The sequence below is a fragment of the Pseudopipra pipra genome, chromosome 8 (genome assembly GCF_036250125.1).
Source record: "Pseudopipra pipra isolate bDixPip1 chromosome 8, bDixPip1.hap1, whole genome shotgun sequence".
NCBI lineage: Eukaryota > Metazoa > Chordata > Aves > Passeriformes > Pipridae > Pseudopipra > Pseudopipra pipra.
The window spans coordinates 23,656,175-23,677,069 of NC_087556.1; the positions used below are offsets into that span (position 1 = coordinate 23,656,175).

At 40.2% G+C, this 20,895-nt stretch overlaps 1 protein-coding gene across 10 annotated transcripts in view; it reads right to left on the minus strand.

Moving 5' to 3' along the window:
• Window positions 1-20,895, minus strand: part of BTRC (beta-transducin repeat containing E3 ubiquitin protein ligase) — a 116,842-nt gene that overhangs the window by 16,126 nt on the left and 79,821 nt on the right. For all 10 annotated transcript variants that reach the window (XM_064663138.1, XM_064663137.1, XM_064663136.1 and 7 more), the window contains 2 exons: window positions 7,363-7,594; window positions 2,604-2,790 (listed from right to left, as the gene is read on the minus strand). In XM_064663138.1, coding sequence (XP_064519208.1) covers window positions 2,604-2,790; window positions 7,363-7,594 — 419 coding nt within the window. The remainder of the gene's footprint in view (window positions 1-2,603; window positions 2,791-7,362; window positions 7,595-20,895) is intronic.

A 20,895-nucleotide genomic window follows, 5' to 3' on the forward strand; every position in this document is an offset into this window, starting at 1 on the left:
CACATCCTGGAACACTTGAGGCAGGTCTACAACAATCTGTGTACAAGCCTATATGCCTAAAAACCTGTCTATTGTTTCTAACTTTACTAGCTAATGTAACACAAAGTCCTGCCTTGCTGCATGTAGAGTCAGTTGTTTACTGTTCAGCTAAAGGACTGTTTGGAATTTCCACGGCATCCCAGTAGCTGTTTTGCTGTAGCTCTGGGATAAAAGGAACTATTGTTTGCAGGTTTTGATGACCAGCCAATTCAATCAGATGGACACAACTGTGCCCAGATTCTGGGCTTCTGTTTTATATTTCTCTAAATCTGTGTAACCCTTCCTGCTCCCTGACAAGCTGTCAGTGAAGGATGCCATGCTGCAGAACGGGGGGTTTCTGTTGCAAACCATGAGCTGCAAATGCTGAAATCAGGCAGCCCATGTGCAAATTGAGGACCTGTAAGCAAATAACATCAGTCATTTATCTTTCTGAAATGTCCAGTTTGTCATCTCCTTGTGCCATGTACAGCGTTAGCATTGATTACAAGCTATAAAGCTCTACATGGCAGAGATACAATTGCATTGGATATTTCTTGTCTGCCTCTCTTAACCACGCAGTTCTATCTTCTAAAGCTAACCAGAGGAAACACTTGAGCACAACTTGCTCCTGTTGCATCAAAGCAACCTCCAGAATCCAGTGTAAACTCGAAGAAGAGATGCAGTAATGGGGAGACTGTCCTTGAGAGGAGAAGCAAAATTTTGCAATTGTTTTTTAGAAATGTTGTGTCTGTATGATTAGCACTTGGTGCTAATGGAGTGTAAAATAAACACAAGCATAAAGTGTGGAGTGTGGAGGGAGCAACTTGAGAACTATCAGCTATGATCTATGACAAGATGTAGAGAATAGGTAAAGCTCCACAGAACAGGAAAAAGACAAATGTAGCTCTTGTATTTTAAAAAAGGGAATAAGGTCCACCAAGGAAATAGTGGATTGTCTGACTCAAATAACTTTGACCGTTTAGCTGTTCTAGAGCACATACTCAGTCAGATGAGTGCCTAGATGATGACAACGTGACAAAGAGCAGGCAACACTGATTAATCCAGAATATACCATGTCAAATTGATCTAATTTCTTCTTACAGGCTACTCTTAAGACTGAGCAAGAGAAGTATCATCTTGGAAGAGCTCAAGGGTAGACACATAGATGGCTAGAAAGCAGAGTTTCCCGACAGTGCACTGTCAAACAGGATGGCAACTGGGATCTTGCATGGAGTCTGTCCTAGATGTGTCATTATTGAGCATTTTCATTAATGACAAAGAATGGAACAGGGAATGCATTTATTACCTGGCCAATGATAAAGTTGAGAGAAGCTACAGGCACTTTGAAGGCCAAGATTAAATTCATAATATTCCAGACAAAATGGAGAAATACCCAACAATAATAAATACTGTGTAATTCCTTTTCCAAGCAATGGCTCGGGAATCTCCATCAGTGAAGGTTTTTAAGAACAAGTTAAGACAAACATCTGAGATGACTGAAGAGAAACCTGGCTCTCCCTATGGGAAACAGGAGGGACTAAATGACCTCTCAAGGTCCTCTTAGGACTTACTGTGACCTCAACAATACAAAGAGAAAATGGAAGTCCTAGAGAGAATAAGGCACCAAAAGAAATGCAAAAGTTACCACTGCTATGCTTGTGTTTATTTTACACTCTTTATAAACATTACACTATTGGAAGCAGATCAAAATAGTATTTATTTTTAAAGAATGTCTCATAATCCTGATTTACTTGCCTTTACTTCCTGAGACAAACAGTATAACAAAATTAACTATAGACCAGGAGTCTTTGTTTGCAACTCTGTATCTTTTTCTTTTTAATAGCAACCAAAATGCCTGAGCTGTCACTTTTATCTTGTTTATGAAATATTCATACCCAGTTTCCTTTCTGCCAACATCCTAGGGACACCCTTGGAAAAGAAAATTATGTATTAAAGGACATACCCCTGAGAGAGAAAGTTCTAATGAAATGTTAGCAGAGCAGCTTCAAACTTGAGTGAGACCTACACTGTAGTAAGGCTATTCCAGATGATTATTAACTAATCTATCTGCATTTCTTAAGTCCCCTATTCTCCGTGGTACATACCCTCAGCTTCCAGTTTGAAAATTAAACAGATATCTAATAGTGAAAATCTGCTGAGGAAAACAAACAGACCTATCAGGAGTCAACTAATTCAGAGCACATGCTGCCCCACTGCCACCCCTAAAAAAGCTCTTCTGCTCTGAACTGCTGACCACTTTAGGGTTCCCCTGAGGCATACACAGCTTCTTAATTTGAACTGAATGACAGCCGGGTGTAAAAATCTCAGTCTGTATATCTCCCTTCTCACAGTGGGACAAGAGCATGATCAGATGAGGAAGGTGAGGGAAAAATCCCCCACATTGCCTGCATAGCCAAATAATGCCCTAACTCTCCAACCCCTGATTTTTGATTCAAGGAACTGTCAGGTTTGGAACCAACATGACGTTTCAGTGTGCTAAATAACCGTCTTCGAATATGGTTTGAAACGCACGGCACCTACTGTCCTGAATGGGGCCAAAGGAGGTGAAAATGCAGTTTCCTCACCATCCTCTCCTCTCTGACAACCCTCTCCACAGGGAGTCTGTCCTGACCATTCTCTCGATGAGCTTCTTCCACAGCATGCCGTCCGACGTCACCCGGTACCACTCCTTGCACACCAGCTCAGCAGCACACAACGATTTGGCATCCAGGTATGACAGAATGTTCTCAGCAATGTGATCCAATCCCCGAGCTGGGGGAGAACAACAACAACAACAACAACAACAACAAAAGATTATTTGCTGGGCAGACATGGAGTTTAAAAGAATTCCCCTTGCTAGTACAAAGATACGTTCTCCTTCCATCTCCTCTTCTGCATGCAGAGCTGGACCAAATGCACAGAAGAGCATTTGAGGCTAAGTTCAGGAGTGAGCAGTGTTCTCCAACTTCCTTTGGATATAGCACAACAAGTCATTAAAAATAATAAAGAATCCAAGAAGTCATTCCAATCTATTTCGATGGGTTTTAGCACTAGGGGGATATTCTATGGATGGCATTTCCAACTCAGCAACGCAGCCCCCAAAATCTCTCTATATTAGGACCATTTCTCATCTCACTGCTACAGCTGTTCTCATGCTGCAACGGCTCAAAAGCTGTTTTTGCTAAAGCAGTAGCTTTTAAACGTAATGAAGAAAAAAATATATATTCCCAATGTGTGCCCTGAAGGGTAGTGGTACCTTTAGACATGGGGGAGGGAAGGATATGCAGATGCACAGGGATGTCAAGAGGGAACAAGAGGCTGTGTAAGGAAAAAGTGAAGCAGGTTTGCTAGTTTCATTTATTTTAGAGGGTGAAGGAAAAATAAGCACCAAAATTATATAATTTGCAAATATTTTCCAGTGTGACTACCAAGACTGGCTCTACTTCAACATGGCTGGAGTGAAATGTAAAGCAATTGCCTGGTTAGCACCAAGCAGCTCAATGTAGCTGGGGCCAGGAAAGGTTATGCTGTATTTCTTAACTGGATGGATGTAATTAGTAAAAATGTGCCCTTACCAACTCAAATTTAATCACCAGCAAGACTTCAGGAAAATAAGATGCCTTTTAAATGAGAAGTTGCATAAACACAGCTTCTCTTGGAGGCTGTTTAATTCACGAGTGAGACATGCCACCAAGAGATTATCTCACTTCACAGGTCAAATTTCAGAGGCTTTGTGAAAGTTGTAGTTTAGGTTGCATTGTCCCTCAGGCATAATGTCCAGTCCAACCAAAAAGGAAGCATGGCAGATTGGTATTACATGCATTTTCCCTCTGATTCACATTTGAGACAAAGTTAAATACATGTTTTCTTGCTTTTAAAAGAACAGCCTCAAAGACCAGGCCCTGCTTGTGACAGTGAAAGAAAAAGTAGTAAGTGCATTTTAATAGTCACATGTCTGTATTTCTGCAAACCCAAATTGGGTGTAACCAGCTGATTCTGATTAGAGTTCATGACACACAAATGGCCAAAGCTTTGTTTTCCTTAACCAAAAGATCTCACAATTATCTCCCAGTGCACGAAAACGAGAAAATTCAGCATGCCTCCTCCTGCTGTTTTCAAAGAATCCAAATTTAGAATACACTTTGGTTGTGACATTCTGTCCATCATTTTATGCTTCAATCTGTATGTAGAAAAAGCATGTGAATGACACCATGCACAACCAGGGAGTGCAGAAAGAGGCCTGACATTTCTTATCTTTACAGATGCAAAATTAGATGTCAACCTGCAAAATAAAAGCTTCAGTAGCCTTTATTATGTATTCAATACAGAAAGATATGTACAACCACTATTTAAAATTCTGAAAAAAAATGAGTATTTGTAAATTTAGACTGACTGTACAGCAAACTGTGGAAAGAGAGATACATTTTACTGAACTTGAACTTGCAAGAATTCCACAATTTGGGAGGGTAGACGTGGAAATCATGTTGCCCTGCTTCTGCAGCCTGACACCTGCAGCTCTGAGCTCTCTCCATTGGGTGGAAATGGCTTATTTCACAGTCTGTGTTGCTTCCAGTGGGCCCACAGACCCACCAGAACATTTACAAATGCATGCCTGTGTAGCATCCACACTAGTGGCTTTAAGTCAGCAGTGTCACAGCAGGAATTTATTCTATGTGGAGAACAACTGGTGGCTTTAGGAAGCACGGCTACACTGTACAAACTGGGCACAGTAATCTTCACTCATGTGCCCTTCCTGGTTCATTAGTAGTTGCACTTTAGATCTTGCTGCAATGAGATGCTGTAACTATTTCCATGTCTGTTAGTCATCCTTTGCCATTGATATTAGACCCTTCACAGAGAAGGAACACTAATGTTTCGGCCTCTCCTCCTCACATTTATGATAAGTGGATGAGCAGAGCTATTTTGGCCTGGCTGCAAACTCAATTTTATTATTTTGTTTCTTAGGAACAGCACAACTCACTGAGACATATATGTAACAAAGCACTGCTTCCTTAAAAAGACAAAACTATGCTCAAAGAAGTTTTTGCTAAATGAATGTGAAACACGATTAGCCCTTCAGGCCTCCACACCATCAAGAATGTTCCAGTTATTTCACACATGAAATCCTTATCAAAATTACTTTCCTCATAAAAAATGTTAAACAGCTTGAAAATGCTAAGCAGAGGTCTTATTTTTCAGAAACTGAACAAACTTTGTTAAGTACACAGTTAAGCCGTATTTTTCAAACAACCTTAATTCTGTTCAAAGAACTGGGAAAATAATCTTAGCCAACCTTATACTAGTAAAACATGCTCATAATCTAAAACTACCATTAATTCTGGTCATTCTTTGGGACAGTGCTAGGAGGACAGAGATAAGATGCCTCATGATTTTGAAGCGGCTTTATTGTTTTATTCACTCAAGTGGGAGAGCAGGAGAAAAAATGAAGGAGTAAAAATGAAACCACAATACCGAACACTTGGGAATTTTAAAAAGTTAAAATATACTTATAGAGTATATATTTTTTTTATTATATGACTTAATGTAGAATTTTAGGTTCATCACTCTTTCCTAGGCAGTTTCTTACCTTTGCCCTTTCCCATTCTCTTTGGAAACCTGCCTATACTCAGGACATCCTGCACAGACTGCAGGATCTGTGCCAGTGTAATTCCTAGCCATTAATTTTCTCCCTTACAGCTATATTCACTAGGACATCTGCATTTCCAAATATGCAAATTGATGCACATACATTATTTACACACACACTTCCCACAACTATTAAAATACTCACAAATTAGCTGCCTGATTCCTATTTATTCTACATTCTGATATAGTAAAATTAGCTGCTTTCTGGGTAACTGTGAACAGACCACTAACAAATATGGTACATATGGACAGTAAATTTTGAATGTCTCTGGAAATATTTATAACATTTGCCCAAAATTTTCAGAAAAAAGCCTGTAGGTAGAAATTAGCAAGTGCAATGAGATGTGTTGGCTTGCTTTTACGGAGTTTCATGGAGAAAGTCCTGGAAAAATTGTGTATGTGATTATATGTATACTTCTGCTTTAAAAGTGGGGAAACCAATGCACTTTCAAAACACTTTCTATTTTTCTGAAAAAGAACAGCTCCACAAGTTATAATGCTGCTCTAAGTACATGAGATTATTGCCATTGGACTACTAAAAACTAACATAAAGCAGGTACTTAGCATAACTAAGATTTTTTTTTTAATGCTACAACAGCCATTTGATTACTGGGCACAATGAGCTTAAAATCCAATGAGTCTACCTATTTAACTTGATGGCAAAACTCTTGCAGTGCCTTTATGCTTTGTACAATTCTCAGTTAAACACAGTTTTTTCCATCTTTTAACCCTAAAATTTAAATTTCACATTGAGAACTGCCTTCTGAAGAATAATCAATGACTGGATTGAACAAATTGCCAACAGTTCAGCACTTCTTCGAAGGTATTCACAGAAGAAGCTCTTGGCAAGAAACTCCTCTCTTCAATTAGCTATTTAGAGACAACACTTGTAGCACTTCTTGCTCAGGTCCATCCTGCTGAGGACCTATAGCATGGGAATGCTAATCTATTACCTATCTATTTATCATCTAATAGTTTGAAAAAAACCAGCCAAGGATCCAGGAATTTCTGTCTGGTTCTGAAACTCTATCGCTGTATATATTTGATCTCCCATCGCCTCAGTTTTCCCATCTGTAAAATGGGGCCAATATAAAACTGCACGTACACTGCTTTATGTGTGCATTCTGTGAGATATGCCCAATGCCACATCTGAGAACAGCTGGGGTAATATTTTCAATGGAAAGCACTACAGAGATGTAAAAAATAGAATATTTCCATCTTTTGATCTTATGCCCTCCATTTTCTATTAGCAATAAACTCATAATCAAAGCAATGGATTCAGGAAATTATTTTACAAGGAAAGAGAGACAAAAAAAAAATCTAAATATGAATGGGGAAAACCTTAGTTGAGCAACCAGGAAGAGTAGTAGTTTTAATTTTAAAAATTTTCGTTATTCGTGCATCGTTATGGGCATAATGAGTACACCTACCTGCCCTGTGGCTCGTGATAACTATTGTTACGATACGTAGATGAGCTATCCCTTGCTCCTAGCCAAACCATGGTGGACTGTGCCTTGAGAGACAGCAGGAATACAAATTAAAATATTGCTCAATTTCATACTGGTATAGAGCCTTTCATTCAAAAGTTATCATCTATTTTGCAAACTGACCCTAGTGGAGACCTCTCCAGCAGGGCAGGCCAGAGCGGAATAGTTTTTTGAAAGACAAAGAGCAAGTTCCCTGTGCCTGCAGATATACCTGGCAGTGCAGTGATGAAGTCCCGCTGTAACATGGGTTTGAGGTATGAGTTTATATGTCCATGCTGGTAGTGACACATCTGGGAGATGAGGTGCTCCACAAACTCCACCTGGTCAGACTCGGACCACTGTTCAAAATACTTCACGCAGAGTTCCTTCTCCTTCTCATAGCTTGCAGACAACTTTCTCTGCTTGGGCACAATCATACTGGAAGTGCCATTGGCAAGTTTAGTCTGTAAACAGGGAGGAGAGAAACAACCCAAATCACATATATGAAAAGAAACTCAAGCAGTTTTACAGTATTTCAGGGGGAAGACAACAGAAGGAAAAAAGGCACTCTGACACACAAAGCTGGCTGGGACCACGTATCCCATTTGGTGCTGTCAGCTGGAGCGCAGCCGTGGCGAGCCGAGGCCCCTGCAGGACAATGCACCGGCTCATGCCAGAGCTGCACACAAAGGACTCTGGTTAGATGGGAAACCCCGAGCGGCAGTTTAACATACACACAATTTTATTTATCATGTAGACAGTAAAACATATTTGGATTCCTAATCTACATTTACTGTTACTTCAAAGCACCAACAGAAAACTGTATTTGTACTCCGGTTTGTTTTTTTTTTCCCTAAAGAATGGATTGCTGCTAAAATTCATAGGGAATGTGTGAAATGGATGAGAAAAAAATTGAATTACACCTCGAGAGGAAAGCCATCAAAAATACACCCTGCTATTTGGTATATACTTCTTTCATAGAATAAAATATTTTCAGCTTTCTGAGCACTGTTAATATCTTGTCAGAAGGAGTCAGCTCAAAGAAGAGTTTCAGGGACAAAACAAAACACTGACGTTTCAATTTACAACTTGATAGCAAGACATAATTCTGCTTTCTAAATGATTTAACTGGAAGAAAAGTGCACATTTTGCATTGCAAGGATATCTTTTGTCCAAGTAAGATTAACTGTTTGCTGGGAAATGAATTTTTGCTGTATCGGTCAAATAGTTTTTATTAAATGCTGAAAACATGAGATTTTTTTCTCTTTCATTGCAACAGTTTAACACCAGACAGCATTATAATAACAGTCAATATTATTACATCATTTTTATTGACAAAATAAATTTAGAGGTTCTTTATTAATTATCAAATAATTAAAAATAAATTGCAGATATCAGAACACATAAAACACTGATGCAGGGATGCTATGTTTCTGTTCTACAATAATTCCAAGCATCAACCTCACCAGGAGACTTCATTAAATTTAAAGGAAAAATGAGTCCCTAAATCTCTCTGCAAAGATATCTAATGAACTAAATGAAATGCAAGGATTAACTGATTTTACAGGAAAAGAAAAAAACAACACAAAAAGCCTCTTTTCAGTAAGTGCCAAAGCAGCAGGCTATTTAGAGACCACAAAATCTAGCTACCAGTACTGGGTTTGGAATGCAGGAATTTCTCATTTCTCGGGAGTAAATAACTCCTGAACTTCAACACCTCTCAAGCCCAATCGCAATCCTGACTTTGGAACACCGAAAACCTCATAATTTGAAAATCTACTCAACCATATATATTTCATTTTCTAGAGAAAATGCACCTAAACAGTCTTTTTGACATTTCTAGCAGAGCTGGACAGACCCTTCTCTGATAGAAAAAGACAGTAATTAGCTGTGATTTTTAGCAACCATTTTTTTCAATTTCTGGATTATGATTTAAGTTTCTGTGAGAACATAGAACATTGTGATCACACCATCAGTGCTCAGTTCTGCAGCCCAATGTTTTCAACCTTACTTTTATCCCCGCTCCTCCCTGCAAATGTGTGGCTGTGGCTTTCTGTGTTCAATAAGATCATGCAAGACAAGGACTATGCGTTACACTTTCATTCAGTTATCACATGGACAATACTGACTGCAAGCAAGTCACAGAGCAGCAGGAAAGAAAAACTCTCTCCTGGGCCAACTTTTTATATAGAGAAATCACTGAAGGGACTATGGGCATGAAGTCCTATTTGTAAAAGACTGGACTTTTTCTAGCAAAGTCCACAGTGTTCAACAGCCTGGCAAAAAATGATTACCAGTGGAGTGCACTGAACATCTGTGTCAAGCGATTCTGGTCATTTTTGGCAAAACAGACATCCCTGTAAAAATGCTGGATTAAGACAGTGGGGAAATGTTGCATCCCAAAAGCTTGATCTCATTTAATTTCCCATTTTGTTTGCTGTGCATCTCACAACAAAGGGTGTCTCTACAAAGCATTTTTTAAAAACCTATACGTCTGCCTTTTAATTTGAGAGACTGTGAAGTCTGACTAACACACTGAGCCTGAGCAGAGTAGACAACTGATGTGCAAAGGCCACAAAGGTGCAGCTCCTTTTCTGGGGTGGCACCACGTTCTGGCCTTTCCTTGCCTTCTGAGCTCCCCTCTCCCAGCAGCCTTCAGCTTCCCAGTTACCTCTAAAGCATTGGTTTGGAGTATCAAACAGAAGTTGGAACATCTGCAGAAACAAGTGATGGCTTGTGTGCATACAGATAGATGGATCCCAAGTGAACTCAGGCTTCTTTGATAGGAATAATGAGTAACAGGAGTCCATTGACCAACACTTTTAACAGCTCTGGAAGTGAAACTCCAGGTTTATAATGTGGTTCTGCTAAGAAGAACACGTTACAGTGTTTATGTCCAAACTGCTAGACATGGGAACACTGTATGTTTTAGGTTAATACTTTAGATGCATTATTACAATGCAACTTGAGACCTGCACCCTTGTCTGCTCTGGTTTCTCACCTAAAGGAGTGAGGACAAGCTCAGAGGTAGCCACAGTATGCCCATCAGATCCTGTGGTCAATGCAAGCATGGGACCAAGAGGACAGGGCATGCCATGAAACACACCAGTTCTGCAGAGCAGAGACAGATAAACTGACTCCCAAATCACTCAAACTACAGTTCAGAACAAAAATTCCAGAATTTCAATTTGAAGATTCCTGAAAATCCACTGGCAGTTCAGTGAAAAAGGCCTGTTAGCAAAAAAAAAGCATCAACAAAAACAATGACATCAAGCATCTGTATTATTAAATTGTCTACAGTCTCTCCTGGTACAGTAATCAGGTCTCACCTGAAAAACAAAAAGCTGTTCCACGTGCCATCCATACTGCTAGGGTAAATATCCATCCAAATGCACTATATACAGTCATGATTTTTATAAGCTTCACTTCCAAATGTGGCAAAGAAGAATAACCACTGGTAGTCCATCATCTGGGAGGAAATTTGGGTATAGCAGAGCAAACTACTAATTTGGAACAGATTAAACTTTACTGACGCCCTTTTCACAAAGCCCTGTACCTGAGGGCTGAGAGGTACCGCAGCTGGCTCTGGACACCATGACTCATCTGCAGCAACAGTAGAGATGTCCTCCTACAACCGTGATCCTGAGCTCATAAGCTGTGCCAGGAAACCCAGGGGATTGAGTGCCTCAGGTTGGTACTAGCTCAGGGATCTACGTACTATGCTCCACTGCAGCCCATAATTACAAGACCGTTTCTCCAAATGGCTACATTTAACACAAAGCACATTTGTATGCCCAGTGAAGTAGAAGAGGACTAATATATGAAAGGACTTTAATCTAAATAATGGCTTGCAACTATAGGAAGGTGTAATATTTCAACACGGATACATAAAGACTGGAAAAATCTAGTGTTATGCATACAAAACGAAACAGCTATGGTATATCTCAGCTGTAACCCATATATGACAACAAAGGTTACTTTTGTTTTTGTTCAGTAGAGGGGACCAAGGAGCCTCCTAAAGCACAGAAAAATAAAGACAAGCACAGTTCTCTGATTGTAGTATAGCAATAGTGTTTACCCACCCATATGAGTGGTCACAACTTTTATATATCTTTAAAAAAAACCCATCGTATCCTCTAATCACAGAAGAGGACTTTGTTCAGGCACTTTCCAAAGGGTAGATGAATTTAGGTTACATGTTTCTTAAGGTAAGAAGACATCCCTTAAAAAAAAAAAAAAGAGAGAGAAGTTGTCTCCTAGAATATCAAGAATGGCTTAAATGACCACTGCAAGGTTTGGGATCTTCTGAACCTTCAAGACACCTTCATGCTGAAGCTCTGAAAAGACCGAGAGATTAGACACTACTGCAAATTTCAATTTCTCCCTAGACAAAAGGAAGGATCTTCCCTTCCACATTCCAGCACCGAAAGGCCATAGCGTGCTTCTCCTCTCCTTCTGAGACTCACTGGGACTACAGGCTCTGACACAGAGAGATGTCCTTCACTACTTCTCTGCAACTGCAGCATTTTACCTCCAACTGCTTGCACCACCCATTGTGGTTAAGTCACTGATCTAGACAGAGCCACCTTAACAGGAATTTGGATGGGTCTTAGTGAAGGGGAGGAAAAAAGAGGACATAATGTTTAATTATAAGAAATGATTGAAATAGGCACAGACATACCCCGGGTGCCTCTGCACTGCAGCAAGCTCTAAACTTGTTATCGTTAATGGTTTAAATTTCACTGTGCTAATCATTTCAGGACACAAGCCTTTCTTGATAATCTAATGAATTATTCCAACATCCTTCAGCAAAAAAAATCCTCCATGACAGCACTAATTACAAGACGTTTTCCCAGTGCTTATGTAAAATATGACAGAGCAGCAGCTTAGGGAATTGCAGAAAACTGCTTCTAATTTCCACTGAGAAACTGACAAACACCTCTCTTTCATCTCTCCCAGCTCTCAAGTAAGATTTAACTTTCTCATTTAGTTAATTACCGAGTGAGGATCATCATTTTCCCGGATCGGAGCGGCACAGAGCCTTTATCGTGTTAACTTGTGAACTTGATCGATGGCTGCTGCTAAAACTTAATAACTTCACCCCCTGGCAAATTGTAAGATAAATATAATAGGAGAAACTCTGACAGTAAAAACCTGCCAGAAATGAGCGCTGTGTTTATGTTTCTTTGCAGGCAGCAAAAAAACAACCGACAGCTTATTACTGGGTGCGTGTTACTTATATTTAAAAGACTCCAGGCAGTTAACTTTCTGCGTACTGTTCAAACTTTACTCAAAAGATAAAAGACACTGGGGAAAAAACCCAAGCAATGGGATGACAAAGAAAGGAACCATGGAGGTGTATGTACGTCCAGGGGCCGGGGCAAGGGGGGAAGATGGAAACTTCACAATGAAAGCAAAGCCACACTTGTCTCTATATCCTCAATATTCTTCAAGATGGACCACATAAAAAATGCCCACAACACATTCAAACATGAAACTAGTTTCACCAGCAGCAAAAGCTTGGGAATTCTGGAGCATGTTAGAAGCACGTGGGAAAAGCAGAGGGACTAAAAAGTACCAGTGCGGCCATGAGATGATTCGGTTTGATGCCCGTAAAAGCCTGCAGAGCAGCCCATAAAGCTGCTCTTAGCCAGAGAACCTCAGCTTGGTTGGCTTTTCCAAAGTTACTTGCATGGCCACGGGACTGCTTGCTACTGCCCATGGTGAATTACTACTCAATACCACTCTGATTTAGCAACATAACAAAAATGGTGAAACGGAGCTGAGAACGTATGCCAGGCTTCCATGCTAAAGGGCAGAGCTAGTTATTTGAGAATCCTGTTGGAAGGGTGTTGTTTGCATGGCCTAAAGGCAGTAACAGCATAATTAAGAGGATACAGGTTCAATTTATATGGCTGGCTTCTTCTGTTTTAGGCTTGTAATTACCAAACGCTGCAGAACTGGTTCCCAGACTGCCAAGACCAAGCAAAGAGGAAAGAAGTTCTTTGCAGCTCCTCACTGGCAGCTTCCTATAAAAGAACTCCTTTGCTTTGAGATCTGGGGGTGGTGAGGGGTTGTCTCACCATGAAGAGCAGGATCTCATGAGCCGTAGCACCTGAGACATGAATAGGGCAGCCAGCTCCTCATTCTTCTCCTTTGCAGGATGAATCTGTTTTTCCAGTGTTTGAGTTGACAGCAAGGCTACAATGCTAAGTCATTAAACAACTCACTCCATTTACTTTTATTTTAAAAGCTCAGTTTAGAATCTACCCATTTCTGCCCGCCTTCATCCCACATAACAGCCTCTGTGAGGTTAACCATGGGTTTAGCACATATTTGGACTTACTCGCTCAGTACTGAATTACTTTCCACGCTGCAAAGCTCACTGAAACATTGCAAAACGAACATAACCCAGAAGTAGATGATCATCAATCACATCTGAGAGTCAAAAAGAAAGCACCATGAAAGAAACCACAGCATCTTTACTGTTTATTTCCAAGAGAAAATTCAAAATACACATACTAAAATTAACAGTGCCCAAAGAACTAGCCATTTTGCCTGTCTGGGGCTTTAGGCTGCTTGTCCACATCTGGTTTCTAATCACACTGCAGAAAAACTTTGATAAGAAAGGATACATCAAGATAAAAGATCACTGGAATTATGCTGGACACAGCAGGCCAACCTGCTGCACTTCCTGAAATCCTGGGAGGGCAATAGTTTTCAGAGGTACCATCTAAGTACCTATGATATGGTATCAGCCTGGAGGGCACCTGGCTAAGGATAGATATTACCTCAGATACAGAAGAAAGGGAGAAGGCTGGCTTTGTTAAGGGCCAGAAAAAGCTGCAGACACCAGAGAAGTAACATGCTGAGGCTCTCTAGGCACTGGGGAGAGAGGACTGAGCTATGGGCACTAGCACATGGGCTATTCAAAGAGCAGCAATAATACTTGCTGGAGAAGCTGCTGCTCTCCCACACTGCTACACAGTAAACAGCAACAGGGAGAGGAGATTAAAAAACTATTCTTTTAAGCTAATACTTAATGTTTCAGACAAACTAATAAAGTTTAATTGTCTGGAATCTCATAGCTCTTACTGTAAACTTTCCTTTGATATAGGTCTCCCACCTAGATTTTAAGTGTTGACAAAAACCTCCAAAATAAAATTTCTCTGATGTCAGCAATGGATGTGAACTGGGAGTCCCTCTCCTCCTCCTCCCTTATCTCCACGTTGTCTTTGCAAATAACAAGCACTGATGAGAAATCTGCTTGCATCAGCACAGCACTGGCATATGTTACTTCCCCAAACTACGATCCCTGACCAAATGCATATCTAGACATATGGGGGGGGGGAGGGCAAACACTATCACTCTTAAAGAGCTACATTTCAGAGCATACCTTTTACTTGCTGTGAAATGATCGTACACAAATTTCAAAGCAGATCCTCCAGTAACAACAAATCACTTCCAGTGGAAACCACTAAGGGAAATGCCTTCTTCCTCGGAATGGCTACCAGAACCAGAGTTGAACTGCTGGGACGATTATGTGTTATTGCTGTTAATGGAGGGAAGGAATATGCGCATTATAACTTGGAGAACCAGTCTACTAAAATTACCAGGTAATGGCCGGTAGCAGCAAAGGGCTCATTTACGGCAGGGAAAGGTGTAAGTAAGCTATGCTCTAAGCAGCAGTTTCATAGTTTTCTGGAACAGTTGCTTCTGCTTTTAAAACATTCAAGCATGATCTACTGCCTGAGTGAAGTTACTCTTTATGGGTCTTACTGTTGATTTTCTTCTTGCTTCAAGTGCTCCCTTAATTCAGAGAGAAAAGCAGCCAGGAACAGGTAGTGGACTCAAGTGATTCAAAACATGGCTGAAGAGTGAAGACTAGTACCACTGGGAACAACACACAAATAGATGGAAAGAATGACCGAAAAGACCTGTTATATGCTCTCAATAACACTATTGAGATTTTCAAATCACTTGGTTCTGCCTGTGTAAAGCTTTTGTCATCAGGAAATACAAGCCCTCCAAGACAGTTTACCCAGTATTACTTTCTATGTGTTTTTTCCTTGGAGATGCATTTTGCTACCAACAACAGAGGGCACAAGCACATCAAACTACCTGGCTAAGGCAACATGAGTGATTCAGAACTGGAAGTTGTGAATATATATGCTGGATATCATACACCATTTCCCAGCTACATGAGTATTACGTATTTACAGGGATATTGGAGAGACGCAACAAACAAAAACCCAGTAGCATTCTGAAGAACCTCAAGATTCATGTATGTGTCTTGCTCTCATTGCAAATGTACTCCTTGGATCTGCCAGCAGAGTTGGCTACATGAGCACTCCCTAACGTATTTCAGTCAAAATAAGCTTGTTAGCAAAGACCTGCTATTTAAACTGTCTACTCTAAAACATCTCATCTTAACTGAAAGCAGGTTTGCAGTTTTGCTGACAGATCCTGGAGGGCAGCAACCTGCAGCAGCCAGGCGAAGGCTGAGTGGTATTCTTTTCCACCAGTACAGCCAGATCTAGTAAGAGGACATCTCATCAGCTCACACTGACTGATACCAATATTACTGCTGTTAGCAGCCACCACAGAGATAGCTGAAATAGGACAAATCCATTAAATATTCTTGTACGGTGTTAAGTCAAAGCTGGGCAGTGGGCTGCATACAATATCTTTGACAGAGTTCACCCTGTAACCCCTATAAGATTATCCAATAACCCTCACTCACTAATGAGCATTGCCTTCTCAAGATGAGCTGTTCTGCCAACCTTTCAGTCAAATGTTACATTGCTGGCAAACTGGGTTGCTTCCCATAGAAGACCCCTAAGATTGCTAAGGAAGTCGGATGTGTTTGGCCTGGAGAAGACTACTAGGGGGCTATCTACTAGCCTAAGGGAGGTTACAGAGGAAAGTGAGACAGAATTTTTTCAGAAAAGTGTGTAACAACAGGAAGAGGGGCAACAGGAACAAGCTATAGCAAGCAAATTCTGGACATTAAAAGGAAGACTTTTAAAACATGAGTGGGCAAGATTCTGAGCAAAATGGAATGGTTGTGAAGGTAATCCTCCACTGAGTAGGCAGGGGGACTGAAGACCTCCAGAAGTCCACGCTACCTAAAGTTTTCGATGACTTTATATCTTAAGATTGTGTTGGTCCATTCTTTCATTGGTGTCTGGCAAGAGATTCATAACCTGAGGAACACATTCCAAAAGTACAAGGTAAGGACATTCTTTAATTAATTCTCCATCTTCAGAAATTGCATTATGTTGGGATAGGCCAAACACTGTTGATAATGTGAAAGCACATGACAGAGGTAAGGCAGAAAATAGTATCCTCTGCAACAAGTGACACTCAAACTGCACAATTCGGAAGCCCAAGTCACAGACTTCCGCACTGGGTATTCCTCCTTGGCTCAGTGTTACACTGTCAATAATCTTTCAAAAAAATCCCTCAAACTACATAAGGGAGGGAGCTTTCCAGTATTCCTCTTTCTATAGTAGACTCGATAAAAGTGGAATTGTTTGAATGTAGCATATAAGCAATATAAAACCCCCAGTAAATTGTGGCAAAACAGGACTGCTAACCTCACTTGGTCCTTCAACATGCTGTGTTTTCCAAATATTGTTCTTTCACTCAAAGGCATGATTCTGCTATTCCTTTTAGTGAGTTTATTAATAAACAGTGCAAATAGTATCAATTCACCCACATTTCCCTTTCCACAAATACAAGCCAAGTTTTCTTTTCTTCTTTTCATCCCATTTCTGAGAGTTACTTTCCCATCATATCAAGAATGTAATCAGTGTGGAGGACATGATATGAGAAATTTCTCCCATCCTCATGCACTGATGCATCTCATTGTAAATTTATCTAATAATCACCAACCCTTTCTATAACTTCCACTATAATAATTGGTTAAACATCTAAGAACCAATTAATTACATGGTGAGTAAAGTAGTTTCTCCTTCCAACAGTTTTAAATGTATTCCCTTTCAAATATCATTAGGTCTTCTATTGTGAGAATTGTCCTCCTTCGAGAAAGGAAAGGACTAGTCGACTTTATCACTGAATGCTATTTGTTGAACACCTCTGTGATACTTCTCACTTGTTTTCTGTATTTTCAGGTAGCTCACAATAGCCTGTATTAAATCTAATAACAGTACACTTGCAAACACATTACTTGCATCTTCTCATCTAGTAAGAGCAATTTGGGATCACACCTGGTAAAACCATATGTAACCTTCTGCAACAAAACAAAATTAAACGTCAAGAGAAGTCAACGCTTCCTACCACAGACCAAACTCTCAGATGCACCACTGACAGCCTGTTTCTCCGATCGAGGAGTTAGAGCTCCCTCTAGCACTCTCCAAACAGAAGAGCCATAGATGCTAGCTGTGACTATCTGACCTCACCCAAAGCAGTATTGAGTGGTGTTGTTAGTAATTTTTATTTGATTTACGTTTTGTAGTCACATGAGGAATTAAGAACACATCCACTAGTTTGTCTGAAATTCAAGAGAAACAAGCATCATGAGAAATTCCCTGTATAACCGATTAAAAATACTCAGATTGCTAAAATTAACTGATCTCTATTTTAAAATGTAATTTAGGACAAGCTGAAGCATTATCATGTCAGCTGTGTGTACAATGTGAGATGTAGCAGGAAATTAAATGAAAAAGTTGTTGAAAATTTTCAATTTTCATGGTATAAAGAAGTCTTGCTACTTCACCCCCGCCTTTCAGCTGACAAACATCCCAACGCATCTGACTGCAGTTGTGAATTACGTGTTTCTATTTTAGCATTAAATATTGAGTAACGCTGCTTAAGTAGAACTGAAAAGGTGTAACTCTGCTGAGTTCTGCACAACACTGAAGACAGAGAAACACCTCATGCCAGAAAAAGTGTCAGCCCTTTTTAATCATAGGTTATTACTTATTAATTCTTGATAAACTGAAAGCTGGAAGTACAATGCAAAAATGAGAAAGGAAGATGGGAGCCAAGTCTTTAAAGTTTTACTCCTAACTCTCTGCCTTCCTGTGCTGCCATAGGCAAGTCACTCCATTTCACAAGCCTATCAGTTAAATAGATGTATCCTAACACACTTCGCACAGAGACAAAGCACTGCTTAATGCTGGGAATGGCTTTGGAGGCCTCTGCACCAATGGTGCTTGAGTAGGGCAATGTCACAAGGTGACACCACATCACATAAGTGTAAACTTCACCTCAAGCACCAGCAAACAAATCTGTCACTTAAAACCAAAACAAACTAGACTTGTTAGTAAAGGCATGGTCTCGACTTCGCCAATTAGAAAAAATACAGCTGTACTAAGTGTTTCCACAGCTTTCCAAAGCTGAATCAAAAGTTGAGTGTGTTAAGAAAAAATTTCACCTGAAGTCTTCTCACACTGAGACACAGGACACAGATATCACTCCAAAATCTATAAGATATGTCAGTAACTCACTCCCTCCCGAAGATAAGCACCCTAGGGAGGGTGTGCTTTATTCAAGTTCCTTTACTCATCACAGCAATTTTGACGTGTAACCACCAGGGGACTTCTGAATGCTGCCTGACTTCAGAAGTTTGTGATTTTAATATTAGCATGTGACAGAGATGAGGAAATACAATAGGATGTGCTAGGCTATCCACAGCTACGTTTTATGGCTCTCACAAGTCCAGTAAGAAAGACTAGAAGTAACCAGACCCGAGTAGATGACAGAAGCACCTGACCAAAACTTCCCAACATTGCTCGCCGATGTCCCTCAGTCCCATCTGACAGCTGTCCTTGCCATTTTGGGCCCGAACTCTGTACACAGTCCTGCTGCTGCACCCAAATCCTGACACACAGACCCTCCTCCTGCCATATAGATGGCATCCAAGGCCATTCCTCTTATCCCCTTAAGAGGACGTGGAGAAAAGTGCTGGCAACAACTTCCTTCTCTCCACATCTCTCGCATGTGGTGCAAGAGGATTACAGTCCGGTATCTGACCTGTACAGCAGCAATGAAAGGACATCTGAAGAGAAAGCAAGACCTCTGCAGTTGCAGATTTGTTAGTGATGCTGGCAGCCTTCAGCTGCGTGCCTCTCAGGCTGACACTGCAGTCCACCTGTTCTCCCCACAGCTCCACATAGCTGTGGCTTGGATCCAAATGAGAGACAGGTAAGAAGTTGTGCTGACCGAACTGCAGTAAGACGTCATCAGCAGTTCCCCCCACACACGTGCCCAAATAGTGAAACTTTTGAGATCTCTGATCACTTCTGTATATTAGAAGCAATATATCTCCCATCCTCTTTTAGGGAAACAGCTTGCAGCCCCTGTTTTTGTGTCTTTGTTACTTCCAAACTGTGTAACTTGATGAGGTCCTTGGTGTTATCTTAGGAGAGAAAGGCAGGCAGCAGCTAGGGTGAAATGTAGCCCTTCTCATGCAAAGCATTACATACTCTAAGTGGTGGTTTAGTTTCTGGGTGTATTCGGAGACCTAAAATTGTAAGATAGATGTTCTGTATATGTAAAACTCCGGCAAAGCAGGTATCTAGCAGTGGAGCTTAACTGGAACTAATGAATTCAATACTGACCCTGCCCTGAGCAGAAGTTTGAACCTCCTGAGATCTTTTCCAACCTAAGTGTTTCCAAACTCATTGTCAAAGCTCATATATACTTGCCAGGCTTTTGGAAAGAAAAGTCATTCAGATTTTGACTGAAGCCAAGTTATAGTTATCTGATGTTGATGCATTTCATTTATCATAAGTAAAATCTGAAACTATTTTTAAAAGATGCTGAATAGAGAATTTTTATAAGACTTTCCAACTCTAGGGTTCACAAGCCTTTGCTATTGTATCACTCGTTGCAACAACCAAATACCAAGTTCTTCAAGAGTACTGCAGATATAACTGCTCTCTGGCTTGACAATTTGAGAGCATGCAGTATTCAAGGGACCTGTTCAGACATCCAATCTTCACTTCAACTATTCAAAATTTTTCAAAAACTGTCAATATTGTTATGATGCATGTGTTTTTAAGAACTTCATCTGATTCCCTCCACAAATCATTGAATTCCAAACTTATCTTCACTTGTGACCTGAACCAGTCTCAAAACTCAGGTCTCAAACAACGAATTAATTGACTGTGAAGTCTAATCATCTGTAATCTCCTAAATCAAATCTTGAAATACCCCATTACAACCCACCTCAGAACTGTTTGGGATTACAAATTATGCCCCAGAACAGGGTTGACAGATCTAAATTAACATGGCAGGAGAACAACCTGATTCAGCTCTGTAGTTCACACAATTTTGTAAAATCCAGTGACTTGAAAGAAAACAACAAATGCACATAATCAGCATTAATTAAGCAACATTTTTATTACCTACAATCAAAGACCGATAAGGAAGGTTTACTTGTCAGTTTTCTTTGCTGAGAAATTACAAGTCTTAGTTAATTAACAATCTAATTTTTTGTAGTATAGTTAAGTGTTTTTCACTTTTATTTTCTTCTAAATGAATGTTAGTCTAAACACAAAAGCTATCCTTTAATGTGATAGAAGTGGGGTCAGAATAAACAACGTTGAAATATTTTAATCATCATGTATTTTAACTAAATTCTCAGTTTGTTGTCACTGTTATAAGGGTTTCATTTTGTGCTGAGAAGCAACAGGAGTTTCTCACACTTTAAGGCTATGAGAAGACAGTTAAATCTGAACCTGTGCACACATGTATAGGACAGACCTATCATATTTCACAAATTCAGAGCACCATG